Source organism: Strigops habroptila, chromosome 2, assembly GCF_004027225.2.
Source record: "Strigops habroptila isolate Jane chromosome 2, bStrHab1.2.pri, whole genome shotgun sequence".
In the NCBI taxonomy this organism is placed as follows: Eukaryota; Metazoa; Chordata; class Aves; order Psittaciformes; family Psittacidae; genus Strigops; species Strigops habroptila.
This window is the reverse complement of record NC_044278.2, coordinates 85,227,021-85,249,807: the sequence shown is the minus strand read 5'-3', so window position 1 is coordinate 85,249,807 and position 22,787 is coordinate 85,227,021. Positions and strand designations below refer to the sequence as shown.

Here is a 22,787-nt window from a genome sequence, read left to right as displayed (position 1 = left end):
TTATCAGGATACAGATTTATTTCGGATAGCATTTTAATTCTTCTTTATTGATACATTTTATCATGGTGGGTTTACATGAAATATAGTGGGCTACAGGTTCCATTTAATAAATGACAACCACCTAGAGATGCTGAAAAGTATTCTGTGATGTTCTCCCAAACGGCAATGCGCCATTAAAAAGGTATGTATTTATCTCTTACTACTATCTGAATACACACACATTTCAAGAGATATATTAACCCAAAGCAAATGCAAAGCATGGATATTTTTAGTATGAAGCCAGCAGCAGGCACAGTATTCTCATTGTTTTCCATATGCATTGTTTCTGCAAAACTCAGCCTTCAATCACTTAATGCTAAGTCATCTTCTTAGGTTCGGCTGGCAAACTCTACACACTTATGAAACATTTTATTAGGTTGCTGCTTATTTTGCAAATATACTTTGAAAAGCATTCAGCTTTGCATTGTTCACTGCAGTGAGCTCATATTTTTGGTATACATGTGTTTTTTTCTCTAAATTTACTAAATGGAACACAGTACAGTTTCTGTTCTTATATTTGATGCAAAAGTGTCATTAATATAACATTATGTTGATTAACAGGTGGGACTTTATAACTTATGTTCTACCCCTGCCACTTTCTTAGGCTGCACAAGCACTGTGGTATTTTAGAACCTTCCAAAATTAAGTGAAAAGCACCAAGTTTTCTTCCCATTCTTTCTTTAAATAAGAAACTCTGCTTATATTTTTGATTGTGCTATTATTATACTGATAATTTTTGTGTTGATATGGGTGAAAAAAGGTCAAGGTGGCAAGTTTTACTGTAACTCTCATAATTTAGCATCCTATATTTGACTATATCAAAATAGCTTGCTCAAGAAATAAGAATATATATAGTGTATATATAGTCATATAGACAGACAGAAATATATGTGTGTGTGAATATATGTATTTATAATTGGTCCACAGATACCCATAGGTTATATTCCATGTTCTGTCCTCAAATTAGGCTCCAGTATTAGTTGTAGAGGAGTTACTAGCATTTTAATAGGCTTGTTCAGAAAAGAAAGACTTGATACCTGTTGTCAACCTCTATTCCACCCAGAACAGTTTGGTTTAGGGTTAGGTGGACTATGGTATGGAAAATATTGTATTTCCTTCCAATAAAACTTTGTGAGTATCACGAGAAGTTCTAGTTGTCCTTTTAGTTCCTTTATCAAACAGGTAGCGTCTGAGTTGCAGCTGACTGGTCACATTTCCACCAATATATTCAGAATCTCTTTTAGTGTCCATTCTGAATTCAAGGCAGGGATATGCACCTGTGCAAGGTGTCCCAAGCAGTCGGAGGAGCCCTTCTCTGTGCAAGCAATCTTCCTTGTGAAGAAAGGTGGTGGAGTCTATTGCATACGGTAGGCAGTCAGGGTTGATGAAGCAGACATAGACTCTCTCAGGGGGAGGATGGAGAACACTTGAGAGAAAGAGAGAGAGAAACCAGGAAATAAGCAGGCCTAGGGGATGTCAGGACATATAAAGCCTCAAAATAAGTTTGCCTTTCCCCTTTTCCACAAGAACTTTGGGGATTCCAAATCTTAAAATATCTTGATTCATATCAGATTTTGAAAGGAAGTCTGAAAACTTAACAGCTGCCCAAAGTTTATCACTAGTTTTCTTTTAAGCCTTATTTTCACACAAAGTCTTAGGTGTGAGAAGTAGACTCTTATACTCCTGTCTGTTTAGACTGACTATATTCCTGGGTTTTAGGAATTACCAAGACAGTGTTAAGAACTGCTATGTTGAAAGCTTGCTCCCATTTTAATTTTGAATACGTCTGCCCAACATACTGAATGAATTAACTACTTTTCCATCATCTGTCCTAAATTTCCTTACTTGTGGTCACAAAGAGCAGAGTTGTCTCTCAAAGATTTAGATTTAATTGTGAGGGTATCCGGCTCTTAACCTTGTTAGAGTAACTGAATAAATGTGGCGAGAACAATGTTCCTCTCAAGAGACTGACTCAGTCTCTACTTCAGTCAGAGACTAAGTCATTTTGGGATGGGATGCAAAATGAAGCAAAACTTCTGGAAGATAAAAAAACGTGCATATATTGTCAATTTTCATTATAGCAAAAAGTTCACAGCAGGGTGCTTCAAGGCACCATACAAGGAGCAACTGTTCAAAATATATTAATTAATGTGAAAAAAAAAGTGGACAGCAATGTGTCAAAATTTGCAGATCACACAAAAAAAATTCTGTTAATCAAGTCTGAAGAAGACAGGAAACTTCAGAGGTAAGAGGTAAGTGACCAAGCTAGATGGATGAGCCATCTTAAAATAGGTGAAAATCATTTATTTAAATGCAAAGTAATGCACTTTGGTAGGGGAAAAAACCAAACCAAAACAAAACAAAACGCAAAACAAATCAAACAAAAAAACCCCCAACAATGACAACAAAAACCACCCCAAACTAGCCTGTAAAAAAATCACTTTCTTTACCAGAGATCCAAATTAAAAGTGCCAACTTAGGAAAAACACCTGGGTCTCACTGGAGATAGCTCAATGAAGAGCCCTGCTTGATGTGCAGCTGCAGTCAAAAAAGCAAGTAAAATGTTAAGATGCATAAGAAATGAGTTGGGGAATAAGAAAGAAAAGATAATGTCATTACATGAATCAATAGTTTTCCTTCCTCTGGAATAGTCTGAAGTACTGGTCACCCCATCACAAAAAGGATATTACTGAATTAGAAGGTATTCAGAGAAGAGCGATTGCAATAATTAGGCTTATAGAGAAGCCTTCACATGAAAAGACTAAAAAAAAATGGAATTATTAACCTTAGAATAAAAAAAGATGAATAAAGAAGGATATGATGAAAGTATAAAAATGGTAAGTGGCAAAGAGAAAATAGATCAGGAGCTTCTGTAATCCTGCATTTTGTAATTCAAGAACAAAAGGACACCAAGTGAAAGTGAAAAGCATCAGTTCCAAATCTGATAAAAGGACGTACTTTCTAATGCAGTACATAATTAGATTATAGAACTCAATGCTACAGGATGTCACTGATGTCAAGACCTCACCAAGATTCAAAGAGTTGGCACTTACAACTCTTGATATTCTTGGGAATCTCATGCGGACTAACAGTTAAAAAGTTTTGAAAGAAAGGTTATGTGCCATGTTTCATGATTTAAAAGACAATACTTTTAGAAAGAATTTGGATAAAAGTTCCATGGAAGTGGATTTTCCCATGTCTGGCTATCTGATTATTTTGTTCTTTGCTCTGCTTGTTTTGTTTGCATTTTCTCTGGAGACATCTGGGCAGTCTTGGAGGGAGACTGTGTAATAATGAATCACTATTCTGCTTCATTTACTATTATCTTAGTACTACACTAGTATCTTAGTATCTCCGATGAAATCCTAGGATTAGTACTTTAGTCTTCCCTTTTGCAGAATAGTTGTCCTATGTTCCACTGTATTCCACTCCACTCTGTTATAGTTAGCTGACTGGGTTTGTCACCCATTGTCAATTAGTACAACCATTGTCGTAAGCTATATAGCACTATGCATGTGTTAGAAGCAACTGTGATATTTCTAGACGCAGAACCAAACATATTTTTGCTGTGACAGCTATGCAATTGATTCCATGTGTCTCAATTTTCTTCAAGCCCTACCTTAACCTTCAGCTATGCTATTGACATCTTGCTTCACATCCTGCAGCTGGAAGACATATGCAATGTCTCCAGTTTGCTTCTTATTCTTCTTATTCTCCAGTTTCCTTACCACATTTTTTTCTCCCTTTTGCCTGTCTTGCTGCTCAGAGATAAGGTATTCTTCTTCCCTCTTTTGTTCTTAAACCATTTCTTTTCTAATTCATTAGCTTTTCTCTACCCAGCTCTTTCCTATACGAAGACTTTCAGTGCAAGTAAATAATGACAGGCACAAGCATAAAAAAGCTTTTCCTCAAGTCAAATGCATTAACTGACAACTGAATCAGAAAGATAGTGTGAAAGATACTTGGTAGAATCAGGATTGTTGATTTTGAGCAGTATTCTCAAATAATTCTTCCTTCCACTGTTATTAATTTGATTACATTCTCAAAGCCAGGGGGTGGGGAGAAGAAAACTTTGAAGTATTTTAAGTATCATCTGGTAGAGGTTTTGAAGGAAAATGGTAGTAGTCTATTTATTATCATTGGTATTATACTGAAAGCCAATTTAATTATATAGCATTAAAATCACCTACAATTTTCAAAGATTTGAATTCAACTGACTTGTCAGAGGCCTCATTCAACAGAAGCTATTAAGCCAGATAGCAGGGAGATAAGCCATACTGGTATCTTTATACAGGTTCAATTAACTCCTACCATTGCTTCATCTGACACCTACCCACTACGAAACTTGGTAAGTTCTGTGGAGGTCTGAGCTTCACTAGAAAGTAAGTGAAGATATTGGGTGTGAGGGCACATAGATCAGCTGCCTTTGTAGGGCTAGCTGGGTGAACAAAACACTGGAGGGCTGTAACTGCGTTGAAGAAAAGCTGAATTCAGACAATGCTCATGAAATGGACACTGTAGAGAGACAGTGAAGATACCTGACCCAGGCATAACATTTGAGAGAAGATGGGCAGCCCCAACTCTAGCTAAGATGGGACTAGCTACTGCAAAGAAGGATGTGGTGTGCTTTTTCTTCCCTCCTTCCCCACGATTTCTCTCACCAGAGGTTTTCAAGACACAATTGGACAGAGTGCTAGGTAATCTCATCAAGGCTCCTTTTTCCCCAACAAAAGGTTGGTAACCTTTTAGGTCCCTTCCAACCTAAGCTGTTCTGTGACTCTACAAATTGGCTCTTTTTTCAAACTGTTTATTTTTCATAACTTTCAGATGCATGCCTCACTAACCAGAGGTGGTCCTATCATTATTTTCTCTTTTTTTCTGGGAAAAAAATATTAAAGTAGCATAAAAAGTGTATGTTCTACCCTTGCCATCTTAAGCTGGTGTATCCTATCCTGCACAACACAACAAAGCACCATGTGGATTACACATTTGTGTCAGTGCTCTCTTTTCAGACATCCACATTGCACTCACCATATGGTTTAGATATGTCTGAGGGTTTACAGTTAGTCTGCAAGACTGGTTTTAGGCTGAATCCAGTCTACAGGACATGCACTGAACACATTCTCGCATAAATATGCTATTGTAGTACAACGTTCAATAGCAAAAGAGGAGGAGCTGATTACCAGCAACAAGGAATTTAATTTTAAAAGCCTAGAAGAAATGGATCCTATATTACATGCAATAATAAAAACTAGTAATACTGTTGGTCTCACAGGAATGTGAAAGGTGTTTCCAGCCTATGAGTATTTACAAACATGAGCTCAAAATAATTGGTATGTGTATTGTTCTTCACCTTTTACTTTTTTATTGAGACTTAATACTCATTGATAAAAATTCCACAATCATGAAACAATTAAATACCTGTAATTTTAAAGCCATCTACTGGGAAAAGAGTGTACTATATTTTTTATGAAGTACTACACAAATGCAAAAAATACACCCTAATGCTGCATAAATACTGTATTCCAGCTCTATTTTGGCCATTTAATTTTTATTAACAACCACTTAATTTTAAGCTAGTTTCTTTCTTAATATTTCATATCATGAAAGAATCGGGAAGAGCAGATTTAGCTAAATGATCACTGGTTTGCAACAAAAAATTTTCACCTAGATGCGCATGTTACCTTGTCAAGTCTGCCAGCTGTCTTTGTTTTGGCAGGATTTGTGATGAAAACAGTGTTGATAACACAGGGATGTTTTGGTTACTGCTTAGCAGTGCTTACATGAAGTCAAGGCCTTTTCCGCTTCTCACACCACCACAACAGTGAGTAGGCTGGGAGTGCACAAGAATTTGGAAGAGGACACAGCTGGGACGGCTGACCCCAACTGACCAAAGAGATATTGCATACCATATGGTGTCATGCCCAGCATATAAAGCTGGAGTAAGAATAACAATGGGGGAGGATGTTTGGAGTGATGGCGTTTGTCTTCCTAGGTAACCTTTACAGTGACGGAGCCCTGCTTTCCTGGAGACGGCTGAACACCTGCCTGCCCATGGGAAAGTGGTGAATTAATTCCTTGTTTTGTTTTGCTTGTATGCATGACTTTTGATTTACCTGTTAAACTGTCTTTATTTCAACTCACAAGTTTTCTCACTTTTACTCTTCCAATTCTTTCCACCATCCCACCAAGAGAAAAAGAATAAGCAGCTAAGTGGTACTTAATTGCCAGCTGGGGTTAAACCATGACACCAGCTTACCTTTTCAAGTCAAGTTCTCTGTTCTAAATTTTGTCATCAGTTAAAAAGCATGGCCTGAAGTAAAATATTATTTTCATATGAGAAACCTACACAATTACTGAAAGCTATTCCAACTAATTTAGTTTCCCTTTCTTAGCAAAGAAGCATAAATGTCAGTCAACTATTAAAATAAAAGATACAGTATTTCATTATGGCTATGCAAAATTAGGTTTCCCACATTACCTCATTCATGTTACACAAATGCATGCTATCTTCTTGTTTTGCATATTAAATCTAAACAAAATATTGTGCTTTTTTTCCTGTATGAGGAATGTGTTATTTTGTTATATATTGTGCCTGGTATGGACAAATAAATATACTTCTCTTACCATTAAAATAATCTTCTCATATTAGAAGTTTAGATCCAATTAGATTAGGTAGAATTGTGGTTGGAATGAAATATGGATGGGATAGATTTTAGCATCTTAGCTGGAGAAAGGGCACACTGTTCTGTTTTGTGTCACTGTATATTTGAAATGAATTTTGGAAGAAGTACCAATGAGAAGTATATCACATCTGCTTCCATTATAGCAAATACCTTCTTAAAACAGAAAAAGGAATTCATGCCTATTTTAAATTACAAAAAAGTGAGTGTGAGAAATGTTGCAAGACCTCACTCAGCACTTTTTAAAAGTGAACCTTGCAGACCTGGAGATGCCACACAATTACAAGTTAGGCTTCAGTACCAAAGGTAAAACTTAGGGATGCTCTTAGGCATACTGAAACAAAGGCCTACTGAATTTTAAGCTCTCCAGTCTATTACAACTTTATCTATATAGTATACACAATCATATTCAATTCTATGCAGAACACTTTCATTTGCTCATAGCTTTCTCTACACATTATTTGGGATTTGGCATATGCTACACTTTATCCTCAATCCAAAAGTGACTTCTTTTCCCCCCTCAGTACAGGAGATTGAGCTATACTTAATGGTTCTGAATTGGTTTTCCTAAGGCTGAAAAGCTCCTTTTTCTCAGACATTTCAATCAGGAATGGTGTGATTGGAAGATACCAATGTTAAAGGACAGCTTTTTTATTTTGCAGGTTTTATCAGAACATAAGCTACTTTTCTATGAAAATGGTTAACAATTGGCAATGCTTAAACATACTTAATACAAGTCTAAACATAGCTAATACTCAAGTATATTTATAAATGTAACTTATACTTAATATAAATATATGGTTTATTCATACAACCTTTTTCTTTTTTTTTTTTTTTTAATTCTAAAATAAACCATATGGTCCCAGGAATAGCAAAGATAATAACAAATTCTCTGCTTCTACTGTCCCAGCATAAATTTAATTCTGGGTATTATTGCACAAAATATGATCTATTACTATTTCCTTTGTACACATCTTCTGTTTGATATGGAATGAACATTAAAATTTTCCAGTATTAAAATGTAGGTAATATCAGATTTGTAATGACTTCCACAAACCTCCTCATGTCTCAAAATCATCCTTTATTCAGCATGCCTAAGCATCCAAGGGCCCAGATGTGCAAACCTTACCCATATAGTTAATTTCATGATATTCACTATTTACATGTGTAAGGTGTTTGTAGGATGAGGTCTGAAATAATGATTTTGCTTTCAGCCAGTAGTTGTTTAACAAGGAAGGTCAGTTTTCTAAGCTCTAAGTTTATAAGGGGCATTACAGAGTGATCATCTTCTGTTATGTAGTGGACAGTTACTACATCGGATGTTTGTTTTCTTGTTTGTTTATTTCTTTTCCCTGTCATTATCATTGCTAGTAAGGAATTATGAAAAAAAACAAAGCAATCTCTGGGGCAATATGACTTTGTTGAACCACTGCTGAGATAGACATTCTGGATCATTCTTTTAATTAGTTGGTGAAATTAATTGGATTTTCAGTTTATGGTAACCAAAGCTATCTCTTGAACTCAAAACTCATTTCTCTAATCTCCTAGCCTCCAAAACTGTTAGTGTACAGACATAAGAACAGGTTTTTTGGCTCACTCGCTTCTTTCAAATGATCTCAAAGTAGAAAGCAGCCATTATCTCACCAGAAGAGGATGCAAGTGGACACCATTATCACAAGAGGTTTCTGTGACTTCTCAGTGTAACTCCTGAGGTACTAAATGCCTTCTTTACCTCAGCCTTTCCAGTTGTCCTCCAGTTACCCAGCTTCCTGAGCTGGAAGACAGGGATGGGGAGAAGAACAAAGCCTCCATAATCCAAGGGTATTGTGACCTGCTACACCACTTAGACACAGATAAGTCTATAGAGCCAGATGAGGTACACCCAAGGATACTGAGGGAGCTGGCAAAAGTGCTTGCCAAGCTACTTTCAGTCATTTATCAGCAGTCTGGCTAATCGGGGAGGTCCCAGTTGACTGGAGGTTAGCAAACATGGCATCCATCTACAAGAATGGCCAGAAGGAGGATCTGTGGAACAACAGGATTATCAGTCTGACCTCGGTGCCAGGGAAGGTTATGAAGCAGATCACATTGAGCACCACCATGTAGCACGTACAGCACAACCAGGTGATCAGGCCCAGTCATCATCGGCTTATGAACGTCATGTTCTGCTTGACTCACCTGATCTCCTTGTATGGCAAGATGACCTGCTTAGTGGTCACCTTAGGTAAAGGCTGTGGATGTTGCCTACCTGGACTTCAGTCTTTGACTGAAGTCTTTGACATCATTTCCCACAGGATTCTCCTGGAAAATCAGGCTGATCACACCTTGGAAGGGTGTATGCCTCACTGGGTAAAAAAACGGCTGCATGGCTGGACCCAAATAGTGGTGGTGAGTAGAGTTAAATCTAGTTGGCTGATGGTCACAAGTGGTGTTCACCAAGGCTCAGTATTGGGGTCAGATCTGTTTGATGTCTTTCTCAATGATCTGGACAAAGGGATCAAGTGCAGTCTCAGTAAGTTTGCAGAAGACACCAAGTTGGACTGGAGTGTTGATCTGCTTGATTGCAGAAAGGCTCTGCAGAGGCATCTGGACAGGATGGATTGATGGGCTGTGGCCAGCGGTATGAAGTTCAGTGAAGCAAAGTGCTGGGTCCTGCGCTTGGGTCACAACAACCCCGTGCAATGCTGCAGGCTTAGGGAAGAGTGGTTGAAAACCTGCCTGGCAGAAAAGGACCTGGGTGTGGTGTTTGACAGCTGGCTGAATATGAGCCAGCTAGTACCCAGGCAGCCAAGAAGGACTGTTGTGGCTTAAGCCCAGCTGGTAACTCAGAACCACGCAGCTGCTCACTCACTCCCCTCCCTTCTTCCGCCCCACTCCTGGAGGGGATGGAGAGGAGAATCAAAAGCATGTAAATCCCATGGGCTGAGATAAGAACAGTCCAGTAGCTAAAGTATAATATAAAACCACTACTACTACCACTAATAATAATAATGATAAGGGAAATAACAAGGGGAGAGAATATAAAACTAAAAGGAGAAAGTTAAAAAAGGAAACAATAAGCACAAGTGATGCACAATACAATTGCTCACCACCCGCCAACCAATACCCAGCCTGACCTGAGCAGTGGTTTGGGCCTTCCGGGTAACTTCCCCCAGTTTATATACAGGGCATGACATGCTGTGGTGTGGAATATCCCTTTGGCTAGTTTGGGTCAGGTGTCCTGTCTCTGCTTCCTCCCAGCCTCCCGTGCCCCTCCTCAGTGGCAGAACATGAGACTGAAAAGTCCTTGATCAGGGTAAGCATTACTTAGCAACGACTAAAACATCGGTGTGTTATCAGCATTGTTCTCAGACTAAAGTCGAAAACACAGCACTGCACCAGCTGCTAAGAAGGAGAAAAATAACTGTTACAGCCAAACCCAGGACAGTATTCTGGCTTGTATCAGAAATAGTGTGGCCAGCAGGACTAGCGAAGTGATCGTCCCCCTGTACTTGTCCCTGGTGAGGCTGCACTGCAAATACTGTGTTCAGTTCTGGGTCCCTCACTACAAGACAGGCATTGAATTGCTGGAGCAGGCCCAAAGAAGGGCAACAAAGCTCGTGAATTATCTAGAGCACAATTCTTACAAGGAGCAGCTGAGGCAACTGGGGTTGTTTAGCCTGGAGGAAAGGAGGCTCAAGGGAGACTTTATCGCTCTCTACAACTACTTGAAAGGAGGTTGTAGCAAGGTGGGCGTCAGTCTCTTCTCCAAAGTTACAAGACAAAGGACGAGAGGAAACACCCTCAAGTTGTGCTAGGGGAGGTTTAGACTGGATATTAGAAAAATTTCTCCACAGAGAGGGTAATCAGGTATTGGAACAGGCTTCCCAGGGAAGTGGTGGCATCACCATCCCTGGATGACATGTAGATATGGCACTTAATGATCTTAAATGTCCTTTCCAACCTAAATGATTCTATGAACTCCTGACATGGAATGAAAGAGTAGAGATGGAAAAAGTCTTAAACACGTTACAGTCCAAATTTTTTAATATCTGGATTTTTGAGGTGAGGTACATTCGGGCTATGGATATTTTGTCCTCTTCCCAAGCTCATAATGAAGTGAGACTCGCAATCACATAGTCATAAATTCTCCAAGGGAATGAGTCTGCTACAATTGTAGTTATTTGTATGAAATTATTTAATTCTCACTAGTTATTAAGTTCTGCAGTGCCCAAGCGGCAAGATTTAGTGCCAACAGAGACTTCAATTGCAACGTAGAATGTCAAAAGCCAAAGGATAAGCTGTTTGCTGTAAACGAGATGATGATGCTGAAGAACTGAGAGCTGGCATGTGGCCAAATTGAAGATTTGTATAGGACAAATGCAACAAAGAAAGGATCTTAATCAGCAGTGGATAATTTTTGAAAGAGACGACAAAAAGATGTTATTGTTCTTGTCAACCTTAAGATTATCTCTCATTGTCCTTAATTTCTCTGGGCAGATTAGAAGTACTATCTGTTCCTAAAATGTCCATGCCAGCCAAAGTTAACTCCAAATAATCAGTAACCTATAACGCAACCATTATTTGTGACTTAGGATGTTTTAGCAAATTTTTTTCTAAAGTGATGGTTATGACTGACTCTTTGCCTTACCACGAAGCAGTAGCAGGTATATATTGTCTGAAAGAAAGCTAGTATTTAGTTGATTTGTGACTTTGCTGTGTTGCTACCTCTCTACTTAACATTTGGGGCAATTTACAGATTTAGTCTTCATGAGAGTGAGATATTTGAAATAGTAGACTGGTCCCAACATTCTGCAAACAATTACATGTCAGCATCTTTCTATAGCTCTTCTGAGCTACTTCTCACATGTGTTATGGACAGTACTTCAGGCTTTGCAGCAGTAATTGGCCTGGTTAGGCTCTAATTACCAATTGCCTGAAAAAGATAGAGCTTTATACTAAGGACCCAGTGAGGCCCTATAACTACTCCTTGTTCAGTAGGACTAAATATAACATCATAGCACTTCTACAAAAGTTTATCATGGTTCACTCTGGTTTTTTGCACATATTCCCCAACTCCTAATTTGGAAAATTCTGTCTTTTTATTATATTGGGGATTTCATTTACCCTATTGGCAAGGAGAAATTAACCAGATGAATTTCCCAAGGATTTGAAGTAAACAGAAGTCTCTGAGTTGAAAGGATAGAAACGTTAATAAAATATATACAACAGAGAAGGCAGTGTGCAAGAAGGCAAGCCCTGTTAGAAATTCACTCTGTAGTTTGAAAAGGATTTATATTTTTTCTCTGCTAACCTGTAAGCAAGTTATTACTAATGCAGAAACTGATTCTTACAACCTTAAAAAATAATAATACAAGAACACTTGATTATAAGGAGAGATTTTAGGGAATAGAATTACAATTTGGACATTGTTTGAGAAGGTCATTATTCGCAATTTTTAAGAACAGTTTAACTATACCCAAATATCTATAACATTATATTAGACATCCCCTAAGTGACACTGTACACACTCAGTCTGTCATTATCAAGGTATTCTGCTGCCCTCAAAGGAAGTAATAGATAGCACTTTAATAAACAAGTGAGCTACAAAATCATAATTCACTTTGAGGAGACTTTCCTATTACTTTACTCTTACCATGGCAGTGGCAGGTACCTTCACTTAGGGACCATTTTCTATATGCCTGTAGACCAAGGGGCTCTACTTGAAATCCTAGCAAGAATTCTCCTTCTGCCCCTTCTCATTTAACAGAAAGTTTGTACTGTGTAACCTTCCGCAGGGTAGCGCAGAGGATTGAATCCTCTCAGCTCGAGCATGTAAAACTCTTCATTATTACCATGACAGAAATCTCATTTTCCAAGCATACTCCGTCTCTTGCAGAATATACAAGGTTTAAATGCAGATGCAGTCAAAATCTCATTAATGACTCAGATCAACAGCTGCCATTGATCGTTAAAACGTAAATGCGATGACTTCTAAATCTTTAAATGGCACAGCAGCTGTGCATTTTGGGAAATGAAAGAAACTGTGACTATAACATAACCCATGAACATTTTCTTCCTGCTACCTAGGTATTGCTGAGAATTTTCCAGTTAAAATGAAAAGAACAACATAGCCTTTATGTGACATTTTCAAACTATCTGATGAAAAAAACCCCAGAAATGTTCCAGGTTTTCCTTGATGTCTATCATATGCTGCTTTCTTGATGTGTATGTAGTTTGCTTTCACTCTGCAAAGAGTTGCTTGAAAAGAACTTGGAAAGCTTCTCCCTTTATTTTTAAAACATGGAATTTTGTAAACCTCTACATTCTCTAAAGTGGCATATCTTACTGGACTACAAATCTCAAAATACATTTTAATGTAAATTAACCTATAACATCACTTGTTAGTAATGGATTAGAATGTGGACTGGGCACAAGTGGCAGGTAACGGCCACTAGTGGGACCCACTGCCTTCATCACTTATTGCAAATAATGTTATCTGGCAATTAAAGATATAGAGTGAAATAAAATTAAAACTAAAAAGAACATAATGTAAAAAAAAAAATCAGGTGACCATCACCTGAGATCACTAACACTCATAAACAAGTAGCTCATTTCTATTTCTCAATTTGTATTAAAATCCTATGTATTTAATGGGAATTTAGAAAGAACCCAACAGTGCAAATTAAAGGGGGAAAAAAAATCCCATTAAGAAACAAGAAGAAGAAAAAAGACCAAAGATGATAAAAAATCATGGTTAAAAAAATATTTTATCTAAATTTAACTCATAAACCCACAATTTGGAACAGGTGTTTATAAAATCTTTTCAATTTGCTGTAACATGCAATATGTGATCTGATTGAAACAAAATAATAACCAATCAAATCATTGTCAAGTACCTAAAACGACCGTGTGTTGCAAATGAGCTCTTTGGAAGTCAATGAGAATTACCAGGTGACTCCATCCCAAAATTCCTGTGATAAAGAAAGTGCAACTGGAGTTTTGCACAGCAGCAGTATCAGCCGTCTAGGGGAGCAGAATTTAGAGGAAGGCCAACGTCTGCAACCATTCCCAAATCCAACAACTGGGAGAAAGCAAACACATCCCTCTCATAGGTATAAGCCATCCGCCTCAGAAAGCTCACCAATTCACTGACCAGACATGTTGAAACCCTAGGTAAACTCCCTCCGGCACCACACATCCCAGTCTCTGCAAGAACTGATGCATCTTCTATTGTCCAGGAAGGTTAATGAGAAAATGCTTACATTAATGCTTGGGGTTTTGCTTTTTTGTTTGGCAATGCAAATACTACTATTTTGATCTATTAGTGTTTAAGAAAGCTAGTAGCAAATCAGGTTGCAAGAGTTGTTCCTCATAAACTCCCTGTGATGGAAATGTCTCTCTCTGGTTTAAAATAAAAAGCAGCAGACACAGAGTAGCACCTTGGGAAAATGCAATACCAACAAAAGGAAAATCTTAGCAAAGAGCAAGTAAATGCCAGCTCATGAACAGTACTTACCTAGTCACTACAAACTAGAAGTCCCTCCCTTTTTCACTCTCTGCTGCGTGAATCTCAGTCATTATTTCAATATACTTCCAAGAACAAGTAGTGTGAGTATGCTTCAGGGTTCTGTACTGGAAGACTCGAAAACACTGGCAACTAGCTGCAGACTTATGATGCATGAATGAAGCAAATGTTTGTCTCTTGGCAAAAAAAAGCCACTCACCTCTTACTACTAGACTTATTTTGCTGTTATTCATTATTTATCCTTTCCCTCACAAACAAGAAAAACAGAAAGATCCTTGAATATCCTCTCAATTTCTTCTGGACTTGTAGGTCTTTACCCACCTATCAAGAAGCCACAGCCGCAGGAAGCTGTCTGTCTCTGTACACCAAGGAATATTTGCATGAATAGCATACTAATTCTGTTTCAGGCATTTGGCTTCTACAGTTTAACTGTCTTCATTGCAAACAAATTGTTTAATGGCTTTGGGTAGCAAACACATACAGACCTATGCCAACTGATCAAGAAATAGCTGAGTTGGTATGACCTGTGATCATATTTATTGGCATTTCATTTAAAACCTCTTCCGAATCATCATTTGCATCATCATCTAAGTCTGATCTCTTTTGTTCAATAAGTCAATACTTCTTGTCTGCTTGTTCTAAAAACAAGAAATCAAAACTCAGGACTCTACTCTGCTCCAAAGCCTGAGAGTCAATAAAGATGTGTAGGAAGAGATTTCTCACCTTCATTAACAACACAGTTGAAAGCAGCAAAGCTCCCTAAAAGCAGAGGATGACAGAGAACTGCCTATTCATGAAGAACATAGGTATAATAGTAGAACAATAAAAGCTGGCAGCACATACTGGCACCATAAGACCAAATTCCTTTTGGCTAAAGTGCCCTAAATATTTCTGTAAATGAACAGAGATTTGACAGGAACTCAGGCAAACGCCTCTTTGTACAGCAAGTGCTGCATATCCATGGCATTTCTGACAAAACCATGTATAAGAAACGGTGTAAGAGAAGATCATTCTTTTGAAACATGACACAAGTACAACAATCCATCTAGGTTTTAATATACTGCAGCAATTAATACTGTCATGCATATTTTATCTTGAATGTTTTGCCATTACTAGAGAACTTGTTTGCTGTTTCTCTTAGGGGAAACAAAGGAGTCATCAAATATTTCCTTCACACTATCCTGTTTACTTACAGAAAATGTCAGGACATCTGACTTTGTCTAAAAACTGGATACAAAATGCAGCTTTCATGCTCGGAAATAAACATTACCAGAAAAAAAACCAAACCCAACATCAAAATCCCTAGAACACTAAAAGAGCTTTGCCTTTTTTTTTCCTTTTTTCTTCCTTTCTGGCAACTTCACAGCCAAATGGCCATGTCTACTGCTTCTGTTTTCAGCCACTCACCTTCACAGCTGCAGCCAGTAAATCCACTGGCCTCTGAACTTCTATTTCAGAAATACCTTTTTTTTCTTCAGGTGGATAGGTACAAGTTCTGCTGCGGCCACTTTGTGGCACAATTCTACTGTTTCCAGCAGTGACTACATAAAAGAGTGTTTAATTGTCACTTCTGTGTAGCCTGAAGGAAATACGGTAAGCTAGTCTAATCACCAATTTAACTAGGTCTGTGAACAAAATTAGAGACTGAGGTTAAAGAACTTAATTTAATACATTTTAACAGATTGGTCAGACCCACTGCCAAAGATCTTTCCTCTATACCTTTTTTTACTGCCTTCTGGATTTCTTCCACTGCTGAAAACCAAGTTGTTGGGGGTTTTTTTATTTTTATTCTCCTGTATTTTCTCTTTTTGTTCACTTTTTTTCCCCCACTAATGCAGAAGATCCAGTAAATCCAAGTAGTTATATATGGCCTTTAAAATATATTTTTTTTGCATGGAAGTACAAATTTCTAAGACTAATTTTACATAATATTTTGGGTATTTTTGAAACTATTAACCTACTATGTGCAGGGTAGAACTACATGTCTTTCTTTAAAAAATTCTTTAAAATTAGTCCAAATTGATAATATCCTCCTGAATTCAGACTGTCACTCCTATCTATGTTAGGAAGGAGACCTTCTTTTTGCCAGTCATCGAAAACTGAGCATCATTTTCATCCTGACACCACACTTCCCTCCAGTGTAAAGGAATTATCTACTGAAGATGGCTACAGCTGCTCAAAGTATTTTAAGTTCACCTGTTGAAAATATCTGTCACCAAGAATAAATAGAGTCACACTTCCTTTAGATGTGTAATAACTGCTGGTATTTCATTCTTGGAATTTGCCTGGACCATTAACAATAGTTAAACAAGATGCTCACTATGTTCACTCTGTTTTAATATTGGTTTAATATTAATATGAAGTGTCCAGAGGAAAATGGCAATGTTTAATATTTAAATATCAAACACTTTGATTAAATATTGGAGTGTTAAACTAGTATTAAGGAAGGCTGAAAACAAGTTTATAGAACTGTCCATAAGTCTTTTGGGTTGCAACTGCCAAAAACGCTTTTTGAAATTTGCCATACAGGCATTTTTTTCAAAAAGTAGCCTGACCCTAAGCTCACAAATGTGAACTGTAATTAATAAGCAACATTTCAAAGTTTGTGTGTAGTGCTGGGCTGCACAAAAAGATGCATGTCTACAATAAGAAACAGAATCTGCAAGATTGTGACTAAAATCAGGTATGAGTGTAGCAGCACAAAATGTCAGGACAAAAGGTGCTGAGCATCAACTCAGCCTACTTACTCTCTCAAACAAAGAATTATTTTACCCTTTTTCTATACTCCTAGAAATAAATGGAATTCCCTAATAGAAAATATTAAGCTGATACACCTCTCGGTCAGGTCTGCAACTTTCTAAATACCTGAGGAATTCCCCAAAAATCTACTAGGCTTGGTCCAAATAACCTTACACCTTGGAGCCATTACACTTCCTCTCAAGATCCATCCTTCCTCTTTATCCAGAAATATTATTCTACATCAATCATTTATAAGAGTTCAGTCCTGTTTCTCCTGAAAACTCCCATCACAGCAGTTTGAACTCAAACTTCTAAAGAAAGCTGCAGGGATTTTTGCAAACACACACATGCACACACACAAAAAAAAACCAACCAAAAAAACCCAATCCAAAAAACCCCAAAACCCCCAAAAAACAAAAAATAAAACCCCAAAACACCCAAACCAAAAAATGGAGAGTTCATATTTGAATGAATTGCTCATTTCAGAACATGTCCAAAGGGGTTGAAGACCAAAACAATGAAATAAACCAAAACAAAAAACAAGAAAAGCACTCCCTAGAAACCAGCTATTCTCAATCCTGAAAAGCTACAAGGATTGCAGACAGTGATAAACATCAATTGCCTGGGTGCAAATGTAAAAGCCTTCACATTTACCCATTTTACATTGTAGCTGCAAATTATCAAAGTGCAATTTCCACTGTATTAAGGAGACAGCATATTATGCTTCTAGCTTTCAGTCAGGTTTAATAAAGAGAAATCCTTCTACTGAATGAGCAGTACCCCTTGGCTACTTTTAAAATAATCCATTGAGAATACTGCAATATTCCATGTATGTATAAGAAGTATTGTGTTTCTTTAAGGAAATACCCCAAAGAAACATTACTTTTTTTTTTTTTCATGTATATGGAATAAAAATGAAAATACTGTAAGCTTAGTAGTTGTTGTTTTGGTGGGGTGGTTTAGGGTTGGCTTTAATTACTGACAACAATAAAAAGATTGTTTAAGACCAACTGTGTCAGAGTTTTGGATACGAAGTGTGACAGGCTCTGCAGGTGTACAGTGCTTTGCTTATTGATACAAATTGAATCTGAACATAGCAATTTATTCAGCAAATCAAACCAATCACTGCACTGCAGTTTTCTCTTTCAGCTCTCATTTCCCAACCAAGTACTCTTAACCACTTAGCTACTTCTGCTTTACAGGAAGGTTTGAACTTCTATTAGGGGTTGTTTTATGGTAAGGATATGGGGGGTTAAAAAATTTTAAAGACTGTCATACCAGTCTATGCATGCCATTAAGTGCTGCATCATTCACATCTGCTCCATACTACTTGCCTGTCTCCAAACACGCTACCATTAAATATATTTCTCTTCCCCTTACCCTAATAAAAAAACTAAACATTGTTACACCATGCAAAGCATTTAAATGGGTTGCAAGTGAAATTTGTTCACATAAACTGTGAATATTTGTCCAAAGAACAATATTACCTTAAATCCTTCTTTTTCTTTAAAAAACATACTGAAAAGAAGATTCTTTAATGCAACCTTGTTGTATGTTATTTTGTTAAAAGATATTTAAGCTAAGCAGTCCTCCAAAACAACCAACATGGAAAGATCAAAAATTGAAAATTAACACCAGATTGTCCAGTAGGTATGTGAGGAAAGAGAAGTAACCAACTCAGGAAAAGCATACCAGCAGCCAACTAAAGGGGAAAAATAGAGCAATCTTACAGTGTTGAGCCAATATATAACCCTGGATTAATAGCTAGCATTGGCAAGGCTCAAATGTGAAGATGCTCACACCGGGCATCCCAGACTTGCTGCTACCAGAGGTTGTTGCTATGGTAACCGGTGACAGTCAGCCAACAGTAAAATGAATTTAGAAAAGATAGTTAGGAAATGCTGAAAGGAAGAAAGAAAAAGAAAAGAAGGAAAGAAGTTTGATGTCTGCAAGTAGATACATGGTTCCATCATCTGCTGCTTGTTCTACTGCAGCAGAGGAATCTGTTTCCAAAAATGGAGCCAAATTTTCATTTTACCATTCTTCTTTGAAGGATATTTTTGCCTGTATGAGTTTCTAATTGAAAGAAATTATTGTCTCGTTCACGCGACAGCTTGTCAGTGACTCAGCAATCCAGCAAATCAGACGCCTCTGAAAACTGCATGGAACTGTTAGCACATTGTTCTCCTCTGAATGTTTACAGCAAGCCTGGAGTGGCCCATTTCTGTCTTTTGCCTTTAAATCCGCCTGGAGATGGTTCCACCCTGACATGTAAAAGGACTCAATGGAAGAAGTATTTGTCACTGAAACAAAAGGATTTGGAACTTTAGAAATCTGGTGGAAAACTTGGTTGATTTTTTTTTTCTTCCCCCCCCAAACAAAGAACAAAGCAGAGACTGGTCGTTTTAAAAGCAAAATTTGGTTCAAAGGAGGCTAGCTGGAACTGCAGAGCTGGAACTGCAGTCAGTGGACCATAAATCACAGTGCCCATGCCCAGCTGTGCAAAGAAAAGGTTTTGGATGGCAGTGTCCCTTAGCGATAGCTGCGGAATTATATGCCAGAGAGGTAGTTATTGTTTTTTACTTGCTGTGCTATCAACATCATATGCTAGAAAGCACACTTTTTAGGAATCAGTGTGTGTGCACTATATTATCTTATCTAGTGCAAAACATTGTCCCAGCCCCCTGGAAAACTCCTGCTGGAGTACTGGCTGAAAGAGATAAAAATGAAGTACTACCTCTGGTAAAGCTGAAGTGCTGAACTAGACTTCCTCACAAGCACTTTTTCCTAAGATTGACTGTATGCCACAATCAAGAGGATGAACAAGAAAACCTCGTATTCAGCCCTAGAAATCTTCAATGATTGATTTGTGTGCATGTATTTTTCAAGCCCAGAAATGGCACGAAGATGGGTAGAAACAAAAGACCTGAGAGATAGAACAAGCTTGGAAGAAGCCGTTATTTTCAGAGAATAAAATCTAGAGAGGCATTTACACAGAATGTGCTTTCACAGAAACAGCAGGCACAACCATGGTTTGAGAAATTGGCCAAGATTGTCCCCTCTTCCAGCCCTGGGAGCGTGAGCGCCCAAGTCACTTCACCTTTCTGAGGTCATGACTCAGGAAAGTCACTTAGACATGCTCTGCTTGGTTTTCTCCGTAAGTAAAATGGAAAAATAAAGACCTACTCAGACTTTTAAAAGTGCTTTAATGTTTAAAGAAATGAAAAGTGCTAAGTGAATGGTAAATATTGTTTGAGTAGATTAATACTTGGAAGATCAACATACATTATAAGACTGCTCTTACTCATCATGTTTCCCACAGCTAAGGGAATGCAAGAAATAATAATAATAATATGATTATAGCTGGTAGAAATGCCCCTAGTGAAGGATGCCAAGTTTCCTAGAACATAGAGAGAGCTGTGTTCTCATTTACTTACACTTTAATGAAACTTTTAGTGTATGAAACCAAAATTATGCCTGTCATCTGAATCAGACTGGTTCAGGAATTTTATTAATTGACGGTTTGTGTTGACTTGATTTACAAAATATTCCAGTGATTTTTTTGTTGTTGGTGGTGGTTTTGAAAATGAAACAAATAAGAACCAAGTCATTTAGCTAAAAAAAATTCACTGGAATTATGCAACTTGTAAATTCTCATAGTGAGAATTCTTCTAATACTTTCTTTGAAGAGCCTTATGAAGGCTTTAGCTACAGTCTGATACTAAGCAAAGAAGTACCAAGACCACAGAACTCCATTTTGCTAGACCCATGAAAACAAGTCCAAATAGGTTTCATCAAGTTACAAGTTTCAAAAGGTTATATATGCATTCAAAAAAATATGGCATATCTTTTTTGGTAAGGACCTCAGCTATGAGTACATGAAACATTTCTACAAGCACGAGCAAGAAAAAAAATGTTCCAAATATTTGGAGAGTAACCTTGACAGTGACAAAATATTTGCAAATTTCAGATTTAAATCACTTGATAGCAACTCTGTCAACAAATACTAATCAGAGAGCAGAGGTATCATTATCTAGCTGATTTTTATAGAGAATAGGCATATGGTAGAATTTCTTCTGTTTTTTTCATATTTAGGAAGGATAGCAGATATTTTTTTAACAGATAAGAGCAACTTTTTACTTTCATTAGGTGATTCGTAATACTCACCTAGATAATTACTATCCCTATGAAAAGCTAGATCATACAAAGCACAGTAAAAGATGAAAAGTAAACAGAAATCTCTCATGCAGAATTCCTTGATCATTTATTTCTAATGCATTTGAACTCATACATATAAGTTCAGTGGTCTGCAATAATGATACCAGAAGCAGGCCCTCATGGAAGCCAACCAGTTCCTCTGAAGTTTTTCAAGCCTTTGGTCTATCTGCCACCCTCCTTTCTCAGAGGGCCTCTATTGTAGAAGGTGGACAAAGATGAAGCTATGGAGATTTTCACACTGGAAGAAGCAGTTCCTCTTTTCACAGATGGTGACTCCACAGTCCTTTTGCCACTTGCATCCTCTATCGAGAGCTTCAAGAGAATCGTAAAAGTGTGAGTAATTCTCACATGTGCAGAATCACCCACTTAAAAAAAAATATGAAAGAAAAAACCCCCACAGCTCAGAATATAAAGTTGTTCTGATAGGACAGATAGTTTTTTGAACATCAACATATATTTCCTTGTCTGTATTTTCCCAGCATTTGCTCACTGTTGTGCCAGGCCCTCCATGACATAAGTTTTTGCTTAAGTCATAAAAAAACCTTGGGCAAGCCAACATAAAAAAGTACTTTTATTTAAACAGAGCGTCGTGGTTTAACCTGAACCAGCAACTAAATACTAAGCAGCTGCTTGCTTACTTCCCCCACATTTTGTGGGACAGGGAAGAGAATCTGAAAAAAATAAAACTCAGGGCTTGAGATAAGAACAGTTTAATAACTGAAATAAAGTAAACCATAATAACAATAATTATAGTAAGATGATGACGATGATGCTGATGATGATGAAAGGAAAAAGACAGAAAAATAAAACTAAGAAGCACAAGTGATGCACAATACAATTGCTCACCACCTGCTGACTGATGTGCAGCCCATCTCAGAGCAGCAATAGATCCCTTCTGGGTGACTCCCCCCAGTTTATATACTGGACATGACATGCTGTGGTATGGAATACCCCTTTGGCTAGTTTGGGTCAGGTATCCTGTATCTGCTCCCTCCCAGCTTCTTGTGCCCCTCCTCACTGGCAGAGCATGAGACTGAAAAGTCCTTGATCAGGGTAAGCATTACTTAGCAACAATTAAACCATCAGTGTGTTATCAGCATTACTTACAGACTAAAGCCAAAACAGCACTGTACCAGCTACTAGGAAGAAAATTAACTCTATCCCAGCCAAAACCAAGACACAAAGCTAGCCTGACATAGAAATAAACAAAGGTGCACTCATCTATTAAAAAAAAAAAAAAGAGATAGAGAAGATAACTAAGAGCTGGAAAAAAACAAGAACTTTTAACTCCTAAGTGAAATAAAACCAGTGTGATTATATGTACATTTATGAAGGTAAGGTAAGAACTTGCTAGCTAGCCATCTGATCTAAAGCCAATGGTACATTGAAGAGTTTGAAGAAATCCAGAAGAAACATTCATGTAATACTCACAGTTGTTAATTCTAAGGATAAACATTAACTCGTCATTAAGAAAATACTTTTTTTTTTTTGCTCCTTAATTTCATTAAATAATGAAAACACTTGTGCTTCTTTTAAGTACCTTTGAAGTGTTTGGCACTAGTCCTAATGCTTTAGAGAAAAATGTCCCCTCTTCAGCTTTT

General features: G+C 37.5%; 1 protein-coding gene across 6 annotated transcripts in view; it reads right to left on the bottom strand.

Annotated features, from left to right (window-relative positions):
* The window catches only part of PCDH9 (protocadherin 9), a 779,374-nt gene that overhangs the window by 587,713 nt on the left and 168,874 nt on the right, over positions 1-22,787 (bottom strand). The window contains exon 3 of one of the 6 annotated variants that reach the window (XM_030476042.1): positions 72-1,465. The exons of the other annotated variants lie outside the window; for them this stretch is intronic. Coding sequence (XP_030331902.1) covers positions 1,445-1,465 — 21 coding nt within the window. The 3' untranslated portion in view covers positions 72-1,444. Of the gene's footprint in view, positions 1-71; positions 1,466-22,787 lie in introns of those variants that run through there. 6 annotated transcript variants of the gene reach the window in all.